The sequence below is a fragment of the Parasteatoda tepidariorum genome, chromosome 8, assembly GCF_982258835.1.
Source record: "Parasteatoda tepidariorum strain Cologne lab strain chromosome 8, Ptep-v5.0, whole genome shotgun sequence".
Taxonomy (NCBI): Eukaryota; Metazoa; Arthropoda; class Arachnida; order Araneae; family Theridiidae; genus Parasteatoda; species Parasteatoda tepidariorum.
In genome coordinates this window covers 44,624,770-44,636,842 of record NC_141762.1, presented here as the reverse complement: position 1 = coordinate 44,636,842, position 12,073 = coordinate 44,624,770, and the positions used below count along the sequence as shown (strand labels likewise).

Sequence of the window (12,073 nt, the reverse complement as noted above, 5' to 3'; positions counted from 1 at the left end):
GAATAATTGCAAAGATAACAGGGTTTTCCAAACTGGGATCAGCTCATAAAAACATTGGATATTTTTCAGATGGAGCTCACTTGCAAATAGTTCATCTTAGGAGACTTTTTTTATTTCATTTTATATCATTAAGTAAGGATCCCTAGTAAGGTAAAGTAAGGGATTAAGTTCACATTACATTTCCAATCAATTTACTTGGAAGTAATGTAGTTAGTTGGAAAACTTGCTTTATAAGTTTAACCTAGCAACTGATGGAAACACAATTATGGATCTTAACATCATTCAGTATTCTTTATATAAATAGAATATTATCCATGAAAATGCATCGATTTTTTTAAATCGATTTTAAAATAAAATATATTAATGTTAAGATAATATTAAAGATATTATTGAAGACAGTTAAAACGTACTTGATGCAGTCACAAATTAAAATGTATTTAGTACCATTTCCAATGGAATTTTAGTAAAAAATGCTTTATTCATTTTTTTATTGATTCTAAAATTATACATAAGTAAAGAACAAATTTAATATGTGAAATTAAATTGAAAAGTCTAACTAACAATGCAATAAAACTAAATACAGCATATCAATAACCAATATTTTTTGCACAATTACAAAAAACAAAAACGAAAAATTTGATAAGTTCTAATAGATCAAAGAAAAGTCTAACAATTTTGCAATGATTAACTAAACATAAAAAAAAACAAGATATTTTTTAACACTTTTTCATGTTTATAACTAAAGTGACAAACAATTTTGTACATAAATAAAAAAAAATATTTAAAATTAAATCTGAAAATATTCTTTTAAAAATAAAACAATGAGTTCAAGTTTCAAGACTTGTTTCCAACATCTATAAACATTTCAGAAAATAAAATAAAGAACATTTTAGTGTCAGACATTCAAATATGCTTCACAGTACAAATTAAAATATTGAGTAAAACATAATATATGAATTTCAAAGGCACAAAACTACCTTAACTTAAAGACACTCAAATCACCTTTTTCTTAAAAAAAAAAAAAAAAAAAAAAAAAAAAAAAAAAAAAATGAAAATTCATTTTTGGGTATAATATGGATTATGAATATCAGCAGTTTGAAACTATGGAAAAGAATTCCTTAAGAACTCTTAAATCAAACAATTCAATTTCAATAATCAAACTAACAAATTCTAAAATAAAACAAATATTCCTAATTACAAGATTTATCATACAATTCATAAGACCGATTTTACAAATGAGTTGTTTGAAACCATTTATATTACCAGCTATGTTTTTGAATTGATACTAAAGAAATCTAGAAGTGTCACAAATTATCTAAGAAATAGTTAGCTAGTAGTCAATAAGATAATGTTTGCAAGTCACATTAGACAGACTCACTCACATTTAATTAATTTTAACTGAATGTTAGACAAAATTAATAAACTGAGAAAGATTAGAATAAAACTGGTTAAAAAATGGGAATCTTACTAAAATGTTTGTTATTAAAGTTAAGAAAGACTAGTTTTAATTGAAACTTTAAATTAAGATGAAACCTAAATAATATCAAATAAAAAAAGTTAAAAGTGGTTATCTTTTTTAATTATTATAAAAAAGATAACTAAATAAAACATACTTGCGTTTTGCGTATCCTGAAATCTGCTGACATCATACTTGTCTGCTCTAATTGTTCAATATTCTGTTCCATAACTATAAGAAATGGAAAAATATGTAAATTTTCATTTAAAATGAATCAATAGTAAAGTGAAAGTTAAAAACAAAAGATATTTTGAAAAACACGAACAGAAATTTTTTGTTGTTCATATAGAGAATGATGCTCAGTTCGTATTTAAAAATTGGCTGCTGATTCGGTACAGCCTTTACCTAAATATGCAAATTTGTAACTCAAAATATAACAGACCTCCACTAATCCTAACTAATTCAGACCGATACTTGGTTGCGTTACTGGAAATGCAGAACAGTTTAGAAACTCATGAAAATATAAATAGATTCTTCATATTTTTACCAAAACAAGAATTTTTACAAAAATTCTGCAGTGACTCTTGATAATAGTTAAAAACACTAAAAGAAACACTTAACTTCTTATCATAAGCACTTCTACAGCAAACATGCATCATTCCATAAATCCACAGCATCCAAATGGGCTTACTAACTCACGTTATTCGGTGAATCGCACTCAGTTTAAATTGGATTCAATTTTTTGTGGTAACTGTGGAACGTCGCTAAAAGACAAAATTGTCAACTGAAATGCTAGACTTTCTGATATTTAATAATTAGCATTTCTTAAGTAAATCATCTGCGATTTATTTTTTTAACGCAGTTTGACTGGCATTGATGTTACATAAATTATCCAGTAGTATAAATAATGCGATCAATAAGACTAGTTCTCCACTTTTTTTCTTGCCATGCCATTCTAAAAGTGAATTATAAAAGTTTACACTGCGGAATCTCTGTCATCAATACAACTCTGTAACAATGATGTTAGAATAATGCTTACGATCCAATCCTAAGCGATCATACCACCTGTATTGTATTGTGATCGTACCACCTAGTTACAATTTACAGCTTAAAGCTACAATTTACTTTAAGTAAATTGTATTTAGAAAGTTACCATACCTTTTAATTTTGCTCGTACTCTATTGGCGGTTTTCTTAATATCAGCCATAAGATCTTCCAATTCTTGTTTAACCTCTAAAAATAGCACATAACATTAATTCAAAAACAATTACACAATCTCCTTATCTACTTTATAAGTAAAAATATTAAAGAAATATATTTATTTCGTCTTTCTCAGCTAGAAGTCAGTATCACCAACTTTTCTTATTTACTAGATTTTTAATACTCAAAATTCTGAATTTATGCTAAATATTTATTGTAATAAAGTGTTATTAAAATATATTACACTCCTTATTATTTCTGTGAGGATAATTAATCCTTTGTTATTACTAAGACAATCATCTTCCTCATCATTAGTTTTTCATATAGGAAGCTTTAAGAAATAAGTTGTCAGGGAACAGCAAATTCTTGGCAGAAGGTTTATTGTAATTGAAATGTTAAATTACTTGAAGATCATCCGGAGACCATGCAGAATTTTTTTTATTAGTGGTGTTAAAATAGTATTTAACAGTTATATTTTTAACCATGGAATATTATTGGTCATTTCAACAACGAAGTGGAAGTGAAATATGATTCTAATCAAGAAAATTTAAGAACTGGTTCAGAATTTGGATAATAGCGAATCATTAAATGTTTTAATTTAGGATAATTTATTATAATTCTTAATAATATAATCCTTTGTTTGTAAAATAAAATAAAAAATTTTAAACCTGTTTTGAGGATTAACTAGTGCCCTTGTAATGTGCAAGCATTTTTTACTTCATTTTTAACAAAAATTTAAAAAAATATTAGATTAAAAGCGTTTAATATGAAACACCCTGTATATTAAGAAATATCTTATTAAGATAGCAGTTGTTAAAATAAAATAAAAGCTCAAAGAAATATCATAGAAACAGTAAAAATTTTAAATAGCAGAAACAGTAAAAATTTTAAATAGCAGAAATACAGCTTTAAAAAATTTCTCATTAAAATTAAATTTTTATCAAATATTTTAGATTTACTAGTATGTATTTAAGAAGTTAATTGGGAAACGAATACAAAAGGATTTTGTATAACTTTTTTAATTTTTAAAAAAAATGACACGGAGGCAATTGTTCTTTTCTTTTAATCAGTTATTATTATAAGTTAAAAAAAGCGTAACAAAATTGCGATTTCTTTAAAACATTTATAACAAAATAACAAGTTTTAATTTCTCCTGAGACGATTTTTAAAAATAGACGGTTAAACATTTAAAAAATAAACGAAGTCAGTTAAAGAAAAAGTAATAATTTCTCTACTTATCATAACTTCACCAAAATTTCATTTTTCAATTATTTTGTAACTAGTCATTGCTTAAAAAAATTTTTTTTTAATGAGATAAAATTTTAAACTAAATACATTATATTTCATAAAATGCACTACGAAGAGAACTGAAAAAAATAGTGGCGATTTTTTTCAGGAAAGATATTTTTTTAAAAAATTATACATAAAACTCCATAACAAAGTTGTTTCGCAAGATTTCTTAACATACTTACAGTTTATTTAAATAAGTTTTTTAAAAAAGAAACTAAAATAAAAATAAAGAAAAAAAAATATTTCTAATTGCATAAAAATATTTTACAAGTATTTAATTAGAAAATTTAAAAAATTCTTTCTTTTCTTTAATAAAAAATTGTATAATCTCTAAAGTTACGGAACTAAATTAATGTATACAAAAAATAATAAGAATAATTTCAATTCACAGATAAACTAAAATAAAAAAGTATAAACCTAATAAACCACACAAAGAAAATTTCATTTTCATAAATAAAAAAATAAATAAAGAATTAATAGATAATTTATTAGCTCCATAAAAATATTAGATAATTTTTTATCTTCGAAAAATGTAAACAAATCATAAATTAAAATAATTACTTTCATCTGTTTGTGGGGCTGAAAGAATAGCGCTGTGTTTCTTTTTAACTTCTTCAACATTTCCTTGTATTTTTTCGATATTCTCCCTGATTTCTTCAACCTGCAATGAAAATCTTACATTAAACACAATCAATAAAAGCTAATAATAAAAAGGCTGCTCTAATTGCATAAAACATTCTATCATTAAATTTTTTTCCCTCCATTTCAAAGATAATCTATCTTCATTATTCCGTTTAATCAATTTTAGCAACGAGAACAAAAAGATATTAATTAGTTGATAAAAAATAAGAGAGCATCGATATTTCGTCTAATTATAAATTTTTTTTATTTTTTATTAAATTATCACTTTGAGAATTACGAAGTAAGTTTCATCACAAATAATTAAAATAGTTTTAGTAAATTAGTCATGGAAAAACAATTGTGTTTGTTAAAATTGAAGACATCATGATTAACTTTAATTTTTAAATTAAGTGCTAAAAAAAATTTTTTATAGCAAAATCCAAAGCCTGATTATCATTTGGGAGAAAAAAATATTTCTAGGCAGAAAAAAAAAGCAGTTTTGTGGGGCCAGTGGTGTAGTTTCGGGGAGGGTTTGGGGGACAAAACCCTCTCCGAAATTAATTAAGGATTACTTGCTTGATGAACTATTGTACACTGAATGTCAGATATAAAAAAGTTTTCATTATTCATTTTTTAAAAATTTAAATGCTTAGAATAAATATATATATTAGAAGAACATAACCGACAACCCCCCTCGAAAAAATATTTCTAGGCAGAAAAAAAAGCCGTTTTGTGGGGCCAGTGGTGTAGCTTCGGGGAGGGTTTGGGGGACAAAACCCTCTCCGAAATTAATTAAGGATCACTTGCTTGATGAACTATTGCACACTAAGTAGAATGCTAGATATAAAAAAGTTTTCATTATTCATTTTTTAAAAATTTAAATGCTTAGAATAAACATATATATTAGAAGAACATAACCGACAACCCCCCTCGAACATACATTAAAACTACGTCACTGTATGGGGTGGCAAAAGTTTTCATGCAACATTTAATAAACACTAACTTAGACTTAAAATAGTCCACTCCCAATTTTTCCCGGTTCCCAATTTTTTACGGTTCTGAAACCCGAAACGACCTGAAACCTGATCGACCTTTTGTTGGCGGAACCCGGAGACTTAATGAATAAATTTTGTCAGCAATTCTAAATATATTAATTAAAGAAAGATTAATAATTATTTTGAAAACATGTAATGATAGAAATTTTATTAATTATTTTAAATATATATTAAGTGAATGAATAAGAAAGGAAATTTTTTCGTCATATCGTTTTATCAATATTAGTCTTCACACAGTTGAATTCACAGGTCTGGGACGGTATCTGGTCTAGGTCTTAATTTGATTTACTTCACGCTCAAACTGAAAATGAATTAGCTGAAATATGGTTTCCATGAAAATAAAAACAAAAAAGGAGAAAATAAACGTTAAAAGAGAGAAACATACTTATTTGCTGAACTTTGTTATTTTTATTGAATACGAAATACTACTAAAAAATTTCATAAATGCACATATCCTCTTGAAAATTCATTCATTTTATAGTTGGTTGAAAAAGCTTAATTTGGAAATTTCTTTTTACACAATCATTTCAATTAAATAATTGGTTGGTAATTGAATATAAATTTAATTACAACCTTCTAAAATCATAAATGAAATCATAAATGGTTCAAACATTTTCTAACTATTGGAACATTTGTGACCCTTCCACGGAACGCTAGGGTTCCGCGGAACATTATTTTGGAACCGCTGGTCAAACCATAAGTACAAACAGATACGGGATCATGTTTAATAATCAATTTAAACAGAAAATTTAAGAGTTTCTGTGAAAAGATATTTGCAGTATAGCAGGGCTCGAAAAACCACCAGTCCTCGGCGGTCAAAAATTCCCTGCGGACAACAAATATCTCGAATCCGACGTCCGCGCGGACGGCCATTTTCCCATTAATATTCGTGATACATTTTCAATTTTTGTTATCTTACAAGAGTCTAGCGCCTCACTTCTAAAATAACCCTCTAATCTAGAAATACAGCAACATACTGCGCTTGGTGGAATTGATGTTTTCTCTGTCTGGGAGTACTGCAGTGGTTGAAAGAGGCTTTTCAGCAATGAGCTTACAAAAAAACACATTACGTACTGGTCTTAAACAAGAAGCGTTAAACGCAATTATGAACATCCACCTAAATGGAAAACCCCTTTCAGATTTCTGTGCAGAAACCTCTGTAAATCATTGGCTTGATTGTGGAACTGGCAAACGTCATATTTGTTTCATTTAAAAAACGAAGTACCCTCGGATAAATTGACATTCCAGATAACTTGACCTTTGTCATTTAAATTATTTCATAAAAGAAATAAATTATTTCATAAAAGAAATACTAGGTTTTACTATTAGTAACCTAGTATTTGTAATCCTAGTAACTGCTAATTCATTGTGCAATTTATATAAATGTTTGTAATAAATAAGAGAAAATTATATATTTATTTATTTAGAAGCTACGGGTTAGTTTCAAAGGAGGACGGGTACATTGTTGGACAAGCCGTCCTCGGGGACGGGTAAAATTTCTGACTTTTTTCGAGCCCTGCAGTATAGCATTAAATTTTTTCAAGTGTCAACGAACTAAAAAAAATTTTTTTTTTAATAACCTAAATAAAAAGGCAAGCTAACAGATGAAATGATCGAACTATTTATCCGTAATTCCTCCAGGGGTAATACCCGAGATCCTACACATGTAAGCTGAACGAAGTGTTTTGGGTTGAATTCATGTTTAAATTTTCATATACTTTCTCACTACTTTAAAACTAAATGGATAAACTAAGCTTATGTGGGTCAATCATTGAATAAAAATAATGATCTGAAAACTAGGTACATAAGCGTAGCGTCCGGAAGGGGCAAACGTGCCATCCAACAATTTTCCAACATTTCAAAATTTTTTTCAAAGACATTTCTTCTTTAAACCCTAAAAAACTATTTTTTAATTAAAAGAAAAAAATTAATACAATCAAATTAAAAAAAAAACTTTTGAATAGTTTATCTAAAACTTAAAGAAAAAAAATTTATGATTACCATTTCTATGTAAGTAGTATATAAAAAAAACATGTAATGTTTTTTTTTTTTTCGTCCTAAGTTTTGTTTTATTCTTTTAATTTATTGTTTCAAAGAAGAAAACAACTTACAATCTGTCTTGAACTTGAAATTTATATACTTATTTATTTCAAGCAGAAATTTTTAGATAAAATTTGATAGACTCTAGCTATTTTTAATATTCTTATATTCATTCTTTAATATTCCTTTAACATTTATTAGAATTAGATTGAATGAAATTTTTTTTTAAAATTTTATCACCGGCGTTGAACAGTCAACTCAATTTTGAGTACACGACTTCCAATGTTCAACTCCGTAGCCTAGTTAGTAATTTTGAACCCAATTCAGAAGACAAGAGAACTCCTGTATATAGTATTGGGAGAAATTTGCTTGCGAGGAGGACTTTTTGATGAAAATAAGCCGCATTTGCGTTACATGGAGAGGAAAATGGCGAAAATCTCACATGGTCAGCCAGATGGGAAGGGGACTCTAAACCATGATCCGTCTAATACGGAGGATATTTTACGTCAGTACTGTGGTAGTTGGGAAAAGGGTGCAAAATTCGTAACCCACTGGGGATCGCACCCTAGTTCTTTAGAATGACAGTTTAATGTATTCTGAGTTAACGTCTAGTAATGTTCAATACAGCCTTGTAATTCTGGACCAAACCTGGAAGACAAGGGAACTCCTAGATTAAGCATTGGGACAAACTAGCCATCGAAACTTTTTGAAGGAACTAACCCATATTTGAGTCACATGGAAAGGGAAACCACAAAAACCTCCCACGGTTAGCTCGATGGCAAGCGGACTCTAACCCATGGTCCCCTTGATATCTTACGTTACAGTTTTTTATGTCAATTATTTAGCTTTCCCCAGATAATACTTGGAAGGCAAAGGACCCATACATTGATCATTCAAGGGTCGCACGTTACACAATTTTATTCTAGAAAAGCCTTAACAATCAAATCAAAAATTTTAAACCTTTTCTGGAATAGAAGGAATTATATTATTTTATACACATGAAGAAAAAAAATTCAAGATTATAGCTAAAGTACATTCCGTTATAAATTACTTATCACGAATCGATTAAAGCAATCGTAAAGTCAAATTTTAAAGAGTTCCTTCAGGGCATACAAACAATGAACGAATCGAATATAATAAAGCAATCGAATCCGGTGTTCATACTCATTTATCAAGGGCAGTATTTAGTCAGTTCATAGAGGGTAGAATCTAGAAAGTTAATTTTGCTTCAGGGAACTCGTTTAGAGGATCTCCATTTCTCCTAATAGCCTCCATCTTGACCATTAGGCTCACTTGGATTACAACTGTTTCGCCATTCAGGGAACAAACTAGCACTTCGTACATGTCCACTTGATCCAAAGCGTCATTTATCAGCAAGCTCACGCCACTGGATCACGCAGAATGATGCTTCCTAATGACTTGTTCAAATTTCAACTGGCACAGTGCCTTTACACTATTCCCGTCTTCGGTTTTCCTCTAGTACGAGAAAATAATAATACAGTTTACGCTGTTCAGTTTAACCCCATTACAACGACGCTTCCATTATAACAGGGTTGTAACTCAAATCTGGAGGGAAAAAAAATTCCCTGTGTTTTTCCTGTAAATATTATACACAATATATTAAGAGGAAACAACAATCACTGTGCTCTTGTGTGAGCTATATTGGGCTAACTATATTTATTAGTTTTAATCGCTGGAAAAACAGTTGAACATACTTAAATAATGCTATAGTAAATGAAATATTTTAGTATAGCTGAAATATCATGGTTAAATATATCCCATAGATTACGCTTTGAGTGGTCAACGTTTTTTAAGAGACAAAAATAAGAAACAAAATTCCCTGTATTTCCCCAGTTTGTAAAGAAAAAAAATCAAAATTCCTTGCATTTCCCCCGTTATTTTTAAATTCCCTGTATTTTCCAGGTTTTACTCGTTCTCCCTGTGGATTGGCAACCCTGTTAGCAAAAAATTCTGTTTTATATTCTATACACGCAATGTTGATTTAATGTGTTTAGAACTTTCGCACTGAAACGGTCACTTCAATATAGCGATTGAAATTTACATTTGATTTAGAAAAATTTTCAACACAAATTATTTAAACCGCTATTTACATTGATATTACCATACAATAAATGTAAAACACCTCGATTCCCTTTTGAATGAAGGAAGAGTGACATGACCTACCAAAAGATCATTCATAGTCTGTGTAACTTTTCTTTTCAAAGCATACAATAAATGTATCAATCATACTTTCGTGTCTGAAAATTGTATTCAGGGCACGATTTAAGAATCCAGAGGCTCTAGGCACAGAGCTATCAGGGTCGTAACATTACCTAGTCGTAACACTATACCAAATTTATTTGTTAATTAAAAATCATTAAATTATTAATTATTGAGTGCCTTTAAATTACTAATAACAAGAGTAAATTATGATATATTCATGAATTTGAGCTCATCTTTACAGCAATTTTTGTTAACTTATAATTAGAATAAACAGATCTTGAGCAGGGCCTCATCTAGAAATGCGGGAGTCCTAGCCACAGAAATATCAGGGCTCCCTGGTTGTTACTTTAAACTAAATTTACATGTTGTTTAATAATGAAGTCAGGGTGCGTAGCCAAATCTTTCAACAAAAAATAAGCATATTTTAAGTAAAGCTAAGCACTCAAAAAATATTTTTAAGCACTATATACATTAACAAAATGCAAAATAATTTTCAAATATTTTACATGATCATGATAAAATAACTAGTTTCTGAACAACACTATTTTCTTGATTATATTTGCCACCATAAAAAGATCGAGAGATTTTTCGGTTCGATTTCAGTGGGTGGAAAATGAGGACTGAAATTGAAATATTTTGTAAAAGGCAGCAGAATTGCACATAAGAGAGCTAAAATCTCACCGACCTCTGCTCAGAAGACGCATATGCGGACTCGCAGGCATTTCATCAAACATGTAAAATGATTAGCTATTTTAAACGCTATGGACGACGGTAGGCCAAAATGGATTGTGGTTGAATGAATTGTGAAAACGTTGAATGTGAAAAGCACGATTTTGCAGCATACGTGGTGAAAATCGACACGAAGAAAAAAAAAATCATATTTTTGAGAAGGGAAAATTAAGCACTTTTTAAAAACACCTAATGAGAAAAGCACCTTTAAGGGCTTTTAAAATACAAAAATAAAAACGAAGCACCTTAAAGCACTTTTTAAAAAAGCTACGCACCATGGAAGTATATTTTTAAATTATTCATAACACAAGTAAATTACGATATATTAGTAAATTTGAGCTTACATTTATTTAAATTTCTGTTAAGTGGAAAACTGTGGAGGTAGGCAGAAAAGTAAATTACATTTGTAGAGCACTATCAATTTATAATGAATTAACACTGTGTAAATCTTGTTTTTTTTTTAAAAAAAAAAGAGGGGGAATTAAAACGTGCAATTGTTTGTACCCGATTTCCTAAGATGACATCGACTGAAACGATACTATATAAGGGTTTCAGGGTGCGACCTCAAATATGCTAATTGGGTATAATATGAAAAAAGCACAACTACTTCCACTTACTAGGAATAACATTTACCTTTTAGTTTAATTAATAAACTGAGTTTTAAATATGTTTACTGAATTCATAAACTTCGGTAAAACAACAATATAAATTATTTCCTAAGGAACTAGACTAATACAATTCCAACCTGGCGAGTAGCGACTTATAAACAAGACACTTCGTTTGATGCTTTTACTTGTTGCTAGAAATCAGGTTCGCAGAAAATGCTGTTTACTAGTTAAATTTAGTAGGAATAACACGATCTGTGACGTAGGCTATAGTATACCCAATTAATAAGTGCAAACGATATTTTAAGTTACGAAATCAGACATAGAACGCACTTTCCCTGAATAAGAATACCTCTTTTTCAACAGATTTGAATTTCTGACCTCCACAGCAATCTGGGAAATATGGTCCTAATAGTTTGGTCTGGAGAGCGTTCCAAACCTTGGATCCCTTAATGTTACTTTTACTTTTTGCGTATTTCGCTATATCTCGAAAACTTCTAAGCTAATCGAAATTTTTTCGCACAGAATTATAAAATTCGCTTATTCAAAGATAATCCTAGGCAAAAAATAATTTTTGGAAAAAAATTATTATTTGTTTATTATTTTATTTCATTAGGGTCGAAAAAGTTTTGAATTGTAAGGTATACAATTCTTTGCGTCAGTTTAAAGAAAATAATTTTACATGGCAAAATACAAAATTTGTCCAAAATCGTTTGAAATGTCCAGAGAAATTGAATTTCGAAAAAGATATTTAAATTGATAAATTTTTTATAAATGGACATTCTTCGAATATTGGAATTTTTTAAAAAAAATTTCTATCTATTTTTTTATTGGCATTGAACATAAATAATTTC

General features: G+C 28.8%; 1 protein-coding gene and 1 long non-coding RNA gene across 6 annotated transcripts in view; both read right to left on the bottom strand.

Annotated features, from left to right (window-relative positions):
- LOC107457020 (syntaxin-1A) overlaps nt 1–12,073 on the bottom strand; it is a 165,305-nt gene that overhangs the window by 18,121 nt on the left and 135,111 nt on the right. For all 5 annotated transcript variants that reach the window (XM_071181451.2, XM_043055245.3, XM_043055239.3 and 2 more), the window contains exons 3-5: nt 4,508–4,607; nt 2,615–2,689; nt 1,614–1,687 (exon numbers count right to left, since the gene is read on the bottom strand). In XM_071181451.2, coding sequence (XP_071037552.1) covers nt 1,614–1,687; nt 2,615–2,689; nt 4,508–4,607 — 249 coding nt within the window. The remainder of the gene's footprint in view (nt 1–1,613; nt 1,688–2,614; nt 2,690–4,507; nt 4,608–12,073) is intronic.
- LOC147806110 (uncharacterized) lies at nt 11,064–11,605 on the bottom strand. The gene is made up of 2 exons (XR_015428551.1): nt 11,498–11,605; nt 11,064–11,187 (listed from the first exon to the last, which is right to left on the bottom strand). It is a non-coding gene; the product is annotated as an uncharacterized LOC147806110 (long non-coding RNA).